The sequence below is a fragment of the Lissotriton vulgaris genome, chromosome 6 (assembly GCF_964263255.1).
Source record: "Lissotriton vulgaris chromosome 6, aLisVul1.2, whole genome shotgun sequence".
NCBI lineage: Eukaryota > Metazoa > Chordata > Amphibia > Caudata > Salamandridae > Lissotriton > Lissotriton vulgaris.
Genome location: NC_141694.1, coordinates 474,963,035 through 474,976,864, shown reverse-complemented (window position 1 = coordinate 474,976,864; position 13,830 = coordinate 474,963,035). Strand labels below are relative to the sequence as shown.

At 41.7% G+C, this 13,830-nt stretch overlaps 1 protein-coding gene across 3 annotated transcripts in view; it reads right to left on the bottom strand.

The window, feature by feature from the left end:
• Positions 1–13,830, bottom strand: part of ADGRB3 (adhesion G protein-coupled receptor B3) — a 1,725,994-nt gene that overhangs the window by 900,868 nt on the left and 811,296 nt on the right. For all 3 annotated transcript variants that reach the window (XM_086926462.1, XM_086926464.1, XM_086926463.1), the window contains exon 8: positions 672–773. In XM_086926462.1, the coding sequence (XP_086782588.1) occupies positions 672–773 (102 nt within the window). The remainder of the gene's footprint in view (positions 1–671; positions 774–13,830) is intronic.

Below are 13,830 nucleotides of genomic sequence, written 5' to 3'. Positions count from 1 at the left end.
ATGAGGCACAGGGTAAAGACTGATTTGCATATGGCCATGTCTGAACTGGGGTAGCATGGTGAACAAAGTAATGATTAATTAAACCCAGATCTGTGAATGGGGGTGAATGTTTTGACAATGTGCAACATTCCGCCCATCACCTTGTGTGTTTTACTACTTTCAGTATTTATACTCTCTGAGTTTAAACTTTTTACAGTACTCTTGTGTGGGTGGGTGATGTTCCCTCCCTAAAGTTGTCCCTGATCCTCCCTAAACCCTTCTTACTCTCCTCTAGTACCATCACCTTTTATAGAAAATTTGCCTTTTTTCCACCTGCTCCCTTTAGTCCCACTTACATTTACTACTAAAATGTATACTTAAATGTGCGGAGACTCCATATTCGGGAAGGAGAACTCTGCACACAGAAGTATAGGTATGTGGAGCGTAAAATTCCACATTTAGTTAGTGAACTGCACTTTGTAGCATGTTTTGTAGTACTACAAAATGCATAATAAACAGTGATTTGTGAACAGGCCCTGAATGTTGCTAACCATAATGGGATCTTTTTCATCTCACTAGCCCAGAAAAACTCACAGATTTTCCGAATAAGTTTATTAAGAAGATTATCATGAATTGCTAAATAAATCATTTAAATTGTCACATTGATCTATGAAAAAGTAGTTTATATTTACCTGTGGCATTGAGAGGACATCTGTTGAAGGCCATGTCTCCAGCTGGTGTTCTTTTCCATACCATTGACATCATGTAATCCTCCGGGCAAATTTCATAGGGTGCTGCAATTAGAAGCAATACCCATGGCTATATTTTTATTTTTTAAACATATTAAACAGATCAATGTATGAATTTTAAGATTCCTACAATTGAAATAAATATAATATTGTACAGTGGAAACATAACATTGTTAATGTGAAGAGCCTCGACCACAAAATAAAGCAAGTAGCATAGATGCGGAAAGATGCTTCTTAATAGAAGCCAGAAGGGCTTATTTCACATTCTAGCTGTATTATTCCTTTTTCTTAAATGAGAATTGTGATTCTATCTTTATCAAGTGCAATAAAGGTCGTAATGAAAGGCTGAGCGAATATAAAGAGATGGGTTCTCTTTGCGAGCCTCACATTGCTTTCCTTTTATTTGCTCATTGCCTTGGTTACAGCCCCATATTGTCACTTTTGCAATGGACGGTGAAATAAAGCACGTCTATGCTATCTCATGCATTATGAATTTCCAATTTGTATCCCCAGATATTTGAAGCAAGATGAAACGCTAGGTTTCCAGACACAGTCATGCGCGCACACATACACACCCCATATTGTGCTGTATAAACATACACCAATAGTCGACATCATCATAGAAATGTGTTGTGACAAATAATTAGGCAGAATCTCTTTTTGACAGTTTTGAGAATTCAGCCACCAACAACATACAGACCTCTAGACAGTGCAAGAGTTAATTCCTTCATTTCAGGAATCAAGTGGTAACTTCCTCTAAAAATGCAGTGCATGGTAGGAGTAGCAGAATATTCAGCCCTCGGAACCCAAAAGTGTTACAGTAATCCATTTTTATCACCCTGACGGTCTTTACATATTATGCACACCGACAGACTTATCAAATTTCTACTGTGCAGGAATTCTTTTACTGCAGAGTGCCCCAGCTGTGTTACCTCATGTGTCTGATAACCACTGCACACTGATGGTTCCAGAGGTAAACACCGCGGGCCTCATTTATGAAAAGTGACGCATCGCATCGCTGCGTGAAAACGGCGATGCGTCACTTTTCATTGCACCCTCCTTGCGACATGCTGAATGCGTCATATTTACAGTATGACGCATCATGTCGCAAGGAGTTACAGATATGTCAGTATTTCTGATGTATCTGTAGGTGCAAAAATGATGCATTGTTGTAGTGTGTCACAATAGTGACGCAACTCCAGCAATGGGTCATTACACATGGGCAAGTTCCGTGTGAAATTTGCCTGCGTCAGTCTTATGCCTGCTGTGAGGCAGGCATAAGATATTGACGCATCTGCGTCCTACAAGTGACGCAGTGAAACCTCATAGATTTCACTGCGTCACTTCAACGAGGCTTACTTGCGTCAGAACTGCCCCCCCGCCTCTGTATTCATTATATCTGGCGCAGGAATAATGTGGCGCAGGGGTTTACAATGTGACGCATCTACCTAGATGCGTCACTTTGTAAATATGACGCAGCATGGCAGTTTTTACCCTGCTGGGCGTCACAAATAGTGACGCACTGGCAGTGTAAGAGGGACGCTAGGGCTCATAAATAAGCCCCTGCATGTGTAATATTACAGAGCACATGCATAATGACCTTGCTTGCAAAATAACTAGTACCACATATTGCCAAATGCTCTGCATGTATATAATGTTGTTCTTGTGAGCAGTATGGCCTAGATTCACAAAGCCTTTATCCAAATATAAATTATCACCAACTGGGGGGAAGGGTGCACTAATTGGCCGGGGACATAATCTGAACTGGGAGATGATGATACCTGGAAATCAGAAACCTCCACCTGAGAAGTATCCAGTCTTAGTCTTGATATGGAGGCCTGCATTCCTACTAAAGCTCTATGGCTGTGGACTGAGGTCACACCGAAAGACCAGATGGCACTGCTTTCCCCTTAACAAACAAGGGGTTGTCTTTGGCTTCAACCGGCTTCAAGTCCACCTGAGCCACAGCCTCAATATTCTCATTATTAAGATGAAGAGCTTCAAACCTTGCAGAGGAATTCATTGAGTCAACTGAGGTTTTTTTAACCTTCTATAAAATCTCACTTGCTGCCCCTTATCACTTTCCTTATCTATGGTAGTCAAATCATCCTCCGAACTCTCTGGACTCATTACCATCCCTGTCTCATTTCGTAACTGGAAACTACGATTCACCTGTTCAGCTGCAGACTTTGCTTGTACAGCACGTTTTTTGTCCCTCTGAAACTAAGTTAGACCAGAGTGAAAAGTTCCAGCAACATTCACTGGCTTAAGATGCTTTCTCATATTTATAGCACGCTGCATACAGTCACAGGATAAAGATGCTGACCGGTGAAGAAAGAGAGACTGCAGCAGTCACAGTGCAGCAAAGACTTAGGAGATCTTATAGGGAGAAATCTGCCCAGCAAACTTAATCTGGGTAAAATGCAAGCGTCCAGTGACCCACCCCATTCCAGCCACAACTAGCCATAGAGCGCGACCACGTCGCCCCTGGTCACCAACAACAGAGCCGTTTCAGCCCTATAAGACACCTAAGGCCAAAATGAACATGGAACTTGGGAGATGTACTGGCCTCACTACACTATATGCTCCTTCCATCCATTTTGCCAATAATCCCATGCCTCCCTCGCTACAAGATAAAGGTGCAATTAAGTACCTAATATTTGTTTTAAATGTATTCCTCTCTTCTTTATAGCTATGAGGTTCACCCTACTCTACACTGCCACAGATAATAATAGGTCAAAGGTAGCCCCTAGATTTTAGCATTTGCTATTAGAATGAGTAGCAAAATCTCTAAAATACAGTTAAAAACTCAAGGGCAGATTTACTAAGCTTTTACACAACACAGTGGAGCTAGGCAAGTTACTGTGCTGCTTTGCATGAATGGGTGGGAGCTGAAGAGCACCATCTTTTCAAAGATAGGATGCTCTTCAGCTCTCTCCCAGAACTAGCACAGTTGTGGATGCCTAGGACCACAGTCGGCACCCTTGAGTTAGGGGCACAATTGCTTTTCTGCAGGATGGTATACCTTCTTTAGCTTCCGCCTCAGCCTGGGTACCTGCCAATGACTATGCCACACATGGAGCTTAGTATTACACCCTTTTCTTTGTCTATATGTATATATAATTAAATCTCTTCAATTAGTCTTTTTGGAACTTTAATTGTGAAACTGGGAACTGTCACCATCAATGTCCAAGATCTGCGTCAATGGTGTAGAAGCAACATCAGTCACTGATGCTTCAGAACCAGTATCTCTTTCAACACGTAGAGCTGATGAACGATGAGTTAAATTCCGAAAATGAGAAGAGTCTCTGGTAACAGACTTCCCAGGGCAATGGGCATTCAGTATGTGTCTCTTAGCAGACACCACTTGAAAAAGTTCTGCATCAAATGGAGCATCGGATTTTCTTTTCCACATTTGGCATGCAAGGGCACAATCTCCTTTCTTAAAGACGATGTTCTTTGCATGTCGTCTTTTATCAGCATATGGGTTCATCTTTTGTTTATGAACCAAATCTTTCTTATGAGTTGCATTTGTATCTTTCTATCACTGATTGGTCCATTGAGTCAATTTAGTAGTCATCACTCTCCCGAAAATCAGTGTTCCAGGACTTGCATCTGTTATTGAGTGAGTTCTTGAACGATAAGCTCTTAGGGTAGAGTTTAACACCAGTTTTAAATTGAGCTTCTCAAGAGTAGAACATGGTACTGTTTTATTTAGCATACTTATAAAGCGCTCAACAAGTGAGTTGGTCTGCGGCTAATTAGGTGTGCTCGTCTAATTCTTTATATTCAGATGTTCTAAGAAATTCCTGAACTCTCGGCTGCTGAAAGGCGGGTCATTGTCAGATTTCAATTTGGCTGCAACAACCCATGTCGCAAACATGTCATCTAGTCTCTCAATGACCCAGTCTTGAGTGGCAGATGAGAGATCGTCAATTAATGGAAATTGAGAGTATTCGTCTACACTCACCATCAGGTGATGTCTAGTGTCAAGTGGACCAAAAATGTAAATGGCTACTCTCGCCTATGCAAGCTTTGGGAGTACTGACACGTTTAAGATGTGTTGAGTGACTATTGTAGAAAGGTAGTTGCACAGATGACAGGCCTTTAATTCTTTTTCAACCCTCTCATCGAAATAAGGAATACAGACTCTGGACTCTCAACTCTCACAGTATAATTCCTTTCTGAGTTATGGAGAATTCGTCTTTGATATTTTTGTATTTCCACCATCACGAGTGAGAGGTTGAAGGTGTTGGTTTCATAACTAATGTGTAATTAAAGCTTTCAACTTTGGGCTAACAAAATGGCAACTAGTGTGTTTGGTTTTACAATGAAATTGATATAGTCCCCAACCGTCTTGGAGGGATTACCTTGACCTTGACCTTGACCTTGTCAAGGCCCCCTGGGAAAGTATTCAGCAGTGTTCTAATCCTTCCCTAGATGATGCACAATGGTATAATTGTACTCTTGTAATCGTAGACCCCATTGCTCAATGTGAGGAAGCATCTTGGCTTTGGTTTGCCAAATATAGTCAATAAAGCTTGATGACAGTTACCAGCGTAAGAGGCTTTCCATCCAGGAAAGCATGGAAATGTTCACAAGCCCATACCATGGCTAAACATTCTTTTTCAGGTTGCGAATTAGCATGTCTGTTTGAGATAAACTCCGACTTGAATATGCCACAATATGCCTTTCAGCATTTGAGTGTCTATTGTGCTGTGCAAGGAAAGTGACTGGGATAGTGTCAACGACCACCTATGTATGAAGCTTTGGATAGAAATATGCCTTTTCAGTAGCATTCCCAAGGGTATACTTTACTTTCTTAAAGCTTTTCTCACATTAATGTGACCAAAGAATTAAAACATTATTTTTTGCCAAGTCTCTCAATGGAGCACTTACAGTGGCAAAGTCTTGTATATATCTGGAACAGTAACTGGCCATGCCAATAAATAAACACACTATAGAAACATCTTGTGGGAGATCAGCATTTGACAGAGATTGTACTTTAGCAGGATTGGGTGTCATTCCCCCATCAGAAAAGATATGCCAAACATTTTTGTCCTATGGAGCTTATGCTTGTCTTATTTCAAAGTCAAACCTCATCAGCAAGTAAATTACATATTTGTGTGAGAGCTTCATTGTGCTCTTTTTGTGTAGCTCCAAAAAACATTAATGTGATCACTATAATTGAACGCATTTATGACCAGTTGTATGTTATTTTGAATGATGTCTTGAAGAAGTTCTGCAGCCAATAACCCACCAAAACGCAGTCTTTTGTATCGAAACAGACCAACATGTGTAGAAAAAGTTGTAATGTACTGGCAATTTTCTACGCATTCCAACTGATGATAACCTTTATTGAAGTCAAGGTGAGAGGAGACCTTTGCACCATTTAATAGTGTTATCATGTCAGTAATGTGTGGACCTGGATGTCGTTCTCATTCAATTGCCTTGTTTGCCTGATGCATGTCAAGGTAAATGCATACACCTGCTTCACTGTCCTTTTTGGGGACTACCTCTATGGGAGAAACTCATGGCATTGTACCAGTAGAAAGCTCAATGATAGCTTGCTTAAGTAGCAATTCGAGTTTTTTCAACAGCTTCTTGTAAATGAAAAGCAAATTGTCTATGTCTTTCAGCAACAGGACAGATGTCCTCAATAATATGCAACCTTACTTTCATAGCCTTCAGTTTTCCTAAACCATGAAACAAATTAAATTGAGTTGACAGGCACTTGACACTGTGCCTTGAAGCACATGGATGGGGGCTTGGGCCTCATTTTCTTGCTTTTCATCATTGCTACAAATGAACCTTGACTTCCTATGAACATAGATGCTGCCCTGTATACCCTTTGTTTTTTTATGGCATGAGTTGCTGTAATGGAGACACTTCATTATACTTCCCCTCAGGCATAATGTTTATCAAAGCAACACTGTCAATGAAAGGTATTGAACAGCTTTTTACTTTCAGTGCAATCTTTGGACAAGGTTTGAATTCCTTTGATGCTTTGACATGCCAACTTTTCTTTGACTGACTTTTGTTTTACATGCAGTCAGTCCAACAGGTGCATGCTTTTCTGAGGTAAACAGCAACATGGCACAACGATCTTTTTCACCTTCACTTGATAGTGATACAAGAGCTGTTTGAGGATGATTTAGATGGCAATCAACTTCATTCAGTGTTGAATTGAATTAACTGATGTTGCCACTTGGCCTTGTGGGTGTGCCTCCAACATTTCTTCTGGACAGTTCTGGTGGCCATTTTGTCATCGAACTGTGACACCCTTATTTTTTCTTCTCTTTGCAAACTACAATAAAATTGTTCTCGTTCCCCCTGCCTTTATATATCTGTTCGATGGCGGCAAATTTTCCCTTGGTGTAGATACGAAAATCCACATCTAAGGCACAACTTCTATTTATGTGTAGACATCACTTTGTGTCCTTCAGTCTTTTGTTTCGACTTACTTTTCACACTCATGACTGATTTATTCGAGGCACCTCCAGCCTCCCTGTCAGCAGCATGCTCTTAAGTTCTGACAACCATTAACACTCGCTCCAGACTAAGAATCTCTCTCAATATTCGTCCTCTGAATGAATCTGACAAGCATCCATCAATACCTCAAAGATGCAGAGCTTCTTCATCAGTAAATGCATTGAAATTACAGGGGCAGATTTTCAAAGAAGTCACGCTACGCAGCACCGCAGCCAAAAATGCTGCACTGGGCTGCGTTGCATGACAGGGAGGGGGCAGGAGAACAGCATATCTCCAGAGATATGGCTCCCTCCTCTCTCCTCCCCTCTGCCTAGCACTGTTGCTGCTTTCAGCTGAGGTGTGCCAGGCACACACCATAGAGCCAAAGCACTAAGGTGCATGTCTGAGTCTAGCATAGTATTTGTACAAGAAAGGTATCATTCTTGTACAAAATACCATGCCTGGACACGTTCAAATACTTTTCACACTTTGTATGTGTGCTGCATGAATTGATAGAATTCAACCTAAAGGACTGAGACAGGTGCCCTTGTTAGTCATCAGTTGATGTAACAATTTAATTGAAATCCTGGACCTTAACCCCCCATCCCTGCTAGAGATGTTCCCCTGCTGTGCTGGACAGCCATAAAAATGGGTGTGGAAATATTTCTAAACGTGGAATTTCCGAAATAGTAATTTAAAACCTGACTTTGCCATTAGAGAGGATTTTATATTACCTTTAACATTAGTGGAAGAAGTATCTCTCTAGCGGTTCCCAAACTGATTTGAGCACCTATTAAATATAATAAGGTAAACCAGTGTTAATATGTAAGACTAGCCTTGCCACTGTGAAAAACATCTCTGGAGGTTTTTCACTGCCAGGGCCTGTAAAGTATGAAATATGCAAACCCTACATTTTAAATACCATGAGCCCTGCCCAATGAACATTTAGGACTTACCTTAGGGGTGACGTATAAGTATTAAAAAGCAAGGTTTAGGCCTGGCAAAAAACTATTTTGTCAGGTCGAAATGGCAGTATAAGAACTGCATACACAGGCGGCCATGGTAGGCGGGAAACTAAAGGACTACTTCAGTGAGATGTAAAATGAGTGCACCAGCCCACTATTAGCATTTAAATTACAGGCAGTGGGTACATGTAGCAGTGTATACAAGGGACTTATAAGCTAAATAAATGTGCCAATCAGGTGAAAGCCAATTTTACCAAGTTTAACCCGTTGGCTGCTGCCGTCTGCCATTGGCCGACGGCAGCACTACCTCGCTGGTGCTGCCATCGGCCAATGGCCGACGCGACCGCGCCCATTTTTTAAAATGGCCGCACTGCCGCAAAAAAAGCGGAAGCAGCCAACGGATTAAAATAAAGAGCCCAGGCACTCTATCACTGAATCACAGCTGTAAAGTGCACAATGTCCTAATGCCAACAAAAACAAGTTCAGCTACAGAAGGAAAGAGTCTGGGAGGATGCAGAAAGGGGATATTTCTAATATGACCCCTTCAGCCAAAGCCAGGACAGACTAATTAATATCTTGATGGGCTTACATGGCTTAGGCATTAGAGCATGGACAATTTGCCCCTTTTGCAGTGGAATGTGCTGATTCTATGCCCTTCCAAACACAACTGTACTCGTCTGTCACCATCCTCCTGAGTCACTGCATTGGCCATGGGAACGCATCTCCTCATCTGTAAACCCTGCATGCAAGGCTGCTGACTATGACTTGCTCACAGATGCACCCCAATAGATATCATCATGGTCCATTCTGCCCCTTGGTTCAGACTTGTGTCTCCAAGCCATGGAAAACTATGCCCATAATTACAACAACCAACAGAGGCCATTGACAGGTGTCGGTGTCAAGAGCCAGTCCCCAGGTCATCCACTGACAGGTGGAGGCTCCAATCTGGTGCATTAGGCAGACTCACTTGCAGCCTTTGGGTTGGCAAGGGGTCCCCCACTTGCTTAGTAGGTTTCCCTGACATCATAGATTTCTCAGAATGGGGGAAGCTGCATCCAAGAGGGAACCACCAACCCCTTTAAGGGTGACATCCTGTGTCTTGGAAGTGTCTTAATGGGCCAGGTCTCCTGTCATCTGTCCATGTGATAGCACAGGTTGTACCTGCAGGTTGGACGTGGCCTCACCAGGATAAGTCGTGGAGTTGTGTTCACCCAGAGCAAGTACTCCCTGGTCCTCTCATTGTGGATGTTCTCTACTTCCTGCCCCTTACTCCCCATCTGGGCCTCCGTACTCTCTAGGTGGGAGTAGTTTCCACAGAAATCTGAACTTTTGGGACACACTGGGTGGCTGCCCAACCCAGCTCACCTATCACTGGTGGTAGCTCATTTCCCAGGAAGCAGTCAATTGGCACCTGGTGATTGACAATGACCCTCCTCTGGTCAGCCTCCCTACCAAAGTCTAGGGATGCCAGCGCTATAGGAAGGGCGACGTCCTTCCCATGTGCTTGGGTCAACCAGAGCAGATACTGTTCTAGGGAAATCAGTCTTTCCACTTCCATGGTATGACTGGCACAGGTATCTTTTAGAGCTGTGACAGTGCCCCTATTTACTTGTGATCTGGTCTCCCATCTTTAGGGATCACAAGCTTACCCTCTGACTCCAGCTTTAAACTAAGAGACACTAGGGCATGCTCTAGCTTCAGCTCCTGTTGTTTGCCGGCTGCCAAGATCACATTGGCCACCACTGAGGAGTACCTGAGAGTTTCTCCTCATGTACCCTAACTTCAGGCAGCCATAGCCATTGAGTTTAAAAAAGGGTGCACTGGGCTTCCACCCATTAGAACCTCCCTGTTTTTCTTAGAAGGGGCATGGAAATCCTTTCCCCTCACAATATTTTGGTACCCCCCTAGGGACTCATCTGTTTTAACCTGGCTGTCCCCCTCGCTCTGCTGGGGGTGGGCATAAGCCACTTCTAATTGGCGTCAGGTACCATCTTGTGGACCTTGGTGCTGAGAAGAGGTCACTGCCTTTGCAAGTTCTTTGTGTACAAGGAGCTTGAAATCCACTATATGTTGGTGAAGCTCTGGAAAACAATTACTGAACATGTGCTTCTTCATTAAACAATTGCACTGCTCATACAAATTGCTCATTTTACTGCCCTTCACCCAACCATCCATGCCCTATGATGTTAACCATTTATGCAGCACTCCATAGCTTGCTTGCCACATAGTAGTCAAGGTTCTACTACACGTTAGTTATAGTATTATGGTGTAGTTACATTCACATAGCGCTTCTGCCCCCAACAAGGCATTAAACCAACCAATATCTTAATAATAACATTTTGCTTCATTGTTTTCACAATTGTGGCTTAAGCAATCAAGCCAGAAACACTTTATGTATCAATGCTTCAAGTAGAGCTAATCTAATGCAGCACAACATTTGGCCCCCACAAAGTGTTGATTTTGAGATTTAGTTTCCAGCACAAAACATGTCTTGTGCTAGAAAGGAGCCCCGATGTAACACAAAGTAGTGTTTTGCACTACCTTGTGTTACTTTGCATTAAGGAGGCATACCATGGGTTGTACCACCCACTGGGTTTGATGCACATCCTTACCTACTAACAAGGACTTGCACTAAAATGTATGCCTCCTTGTAGCATGTTAGAGAAAAGATTATTTTCTATAAGAATGTTTACCTTTGCATGTGTGCTGTACAGTATAGCATAACATGGAAAGTTGTTCATCTGTTGAACTATGTCAAAGCACATACTTGTGTACGAGAACGATTCCCTTCTAGTACAAAACCTATGTTTGATATCACTCACACATCCTTGCATTATGATGCAAGAATATGTGCATTCTTGCAAGGGAACCTAAAGTGTACCAGAGCAGGAAGAGAGAAAAGCAGCACCATTTTTAGTAGGTATGCTCTGTTCTCCTCTTTCCTTTTCACTCAGCTGCAATGCTGCTCTGCCATGCGTAAAGTATGTGTAAATTTCTCTCTTGGTGTTCACTTTTATACCTACGTGGTACTATGTGGCATTTGTATGATTTGGACCTCATGAGACAATAAAAAATGCCAACACAGCTTTAATATTGCATTTATACTTGTCAATTTCTTTTGAAGAAGAGTTTAAAATAATAATGTATATGTACTGGCAGTCCTTAGACAGTAGGCTGGCGGTCACTGAATGCATCTCTTTTGAATCTGACATGCCTGACTCCTCCCACTTGCCACACTGTCCCCCTGGATCTTCCCCATTGCACCTGCGTTTGCAGTTTCCCTGTTTGAGGGTTCTCAGAGTTATTTTTTCCAATTCCTGCGCTGTGCACATACTTAGAGAGCTAATCTTACTTTTTTTGATTTATGCACTGAAGTGCTTCACGTGCCTTCAGTGAAGCACAGTTCCTGGATCTCCAGACGTTTGCTCACATGTACCATAGAATGGCTCTGTGATTTACATGATTGCATCTGCAGTATGCATGGCCGGCTTGTCATGAGTTTTGATTCTTGGCATTGCTTTCTCAAAGAAAAAGCATAAATGGAGTTCTGGTTTATGGTATTTATAGCAGCAGGATGTCAAATATTTTAAAGAATAAATGGTTGTAGGATGTTAAAAGTAAACATGAAAAAACGTAATTTGAACAAAAGTTGAATCTAAAAAAGCCATGCAAGGGCCACACAAAACTACATTTATTTGGTTTCCAATTCTTCATGACATTGTTTTCAGAAAAATTGTAAAAAGAAAAGAAAAAACTGTACAAAAAAAAGCTTTGATAGCATCAAAGTAACACACAATGTAACCAAAGTACTATGAACTAACATCTCTCATGCTTGTCAAAAATCACTTTGGCTGGTTTCTGGTGGGTGAGATCATGATTGCATTTAATTAGATTAATTTCACATGTCATTATGTTGTTGCTTGTTTTGTACCGTTTTGTTACACAATTCATTTTAGTGGCTAGATTCTAAGATATTTAGGTGGAATTTAAGCATGTACTACACTATTTTTTACTGGTTTCTTCTCCCAAAGAAGCACCATCTGTGGCTTCATCTGTTGAATAAGTATCAAATAGACTACAGATTGCTCCTAAACTACTAACACGGAAATTAATATCTTCTTTTCTGAGAAAAAACACATCACAGCGCCAGGACACCCACTGGTAACAGTGCGCAAAAATAAATGCTATAACATAACATAACATATAGAATGCTGCATGGTTCCTTGACTGGAAACCTGATCAATATTTTTGCTTGCATTCTGAATGTAATGTCCTTAAATCTTGTTTATTTAGTTCGCATATTGTATTGGTCTTATATAACCAGGGCACTAAAAGGCCCGGGACTGCCCTATATGGAGTACCAGCACTTTTTTACTTCTCAAAAGAAATGCTATACTTTTAATTGGAGAGAACCGGCACTTCTCAGAAACAAGCAGGTACTCTGATACAGAGCACCTACACTTCTATGTTTCCATTTAAAGCCCTGTATAAAACAAAAGAGTCAGGAATATAGCCTGGTATGTCACAATCTAATCGAAACTCACAGCTGTGTAGACATGATTGGAGGCGGGTGTTTTCTTGTGTTGATCAGCGGTCAGTGCATGTGAATCCTGATATATTTCCTTTCTTAAAAGATCCACATCTATCTAACACAGCAGAAAAAAAGAACAGTTAACTCTAGGGGAAATGGCTTCTCAATTCTTGCAGTAGGAACTGCGAATTACATGTGGAGCCCAGTCACAGCAGGCACGAGCGCCACACGGTGGATACACTCATGACTCTGTCAGTACTGCTTTTGTGTGGTGCAGCGGGTCACAAGCAAACGGGGAAGGTATTCTCAGAACTTAGGAGCTTTTTAAGGGGCTTGGCAATGTAATTACATTAATAGTAATTGCCTAGAGATAATTAAATCGCCCTGCCTCCGACAGTGCTCCTAAAAGGACCTTCCTTGCTTTAACTGAGACATGGGGCGCTGCACAATTAAAGGTGGAGCTGAATCAGCAGGGGAACCTGTCAGCTGTGAGACTACCTACTGGGGACTGGTGTCTTCCATGCACTCTGTGCCCCAATGAAAACAAAATGAGAGCACGAGAGATATGGCACAGATTTGGCTGATTTTTGCTTCTTTCTCCTTCTAATCAAGCCTAATATCCCTCTGGCAATGAAAACAAACAGTGCGTTTCTCGAATTCTCAATTTTGGCAGGGTTTTTCACTTAGCACTAAACATAACATAACAGCATACCATGACATAATTATATAGGAATTGTTCAGCCATTAAGTGGCATCTTGGCGCTAAAACAGCGGAATGCTTATTGTAATCAAATCCAATGGCTCTCATGTAGCTAACCTCTAAAGGTTGTATAGGCTAGTGGACCTGCATGCATTTCACCCTGAGACCTATTGGAGCGAGTGGATTCATTAGTCCAGCTCTAGCACTAACTTTTAACTTCCTAACACTTACTGAATCTATAGAATTTGATTTGTAAATAGTTCCCATAATGTAAGAAATAAGGAATGAGGGGAGGGGGTTAACTTTCGAACACCTAGGGGAACAATTAGAAAAATAAATCCTTGAATATAATGTCCTGCCATTTGGCCAGTCAGACTTCTTTGCTCAATTAGCAATTGGGACTGCAATCTTTCTGTTGCTGGAAAAGGTATACTG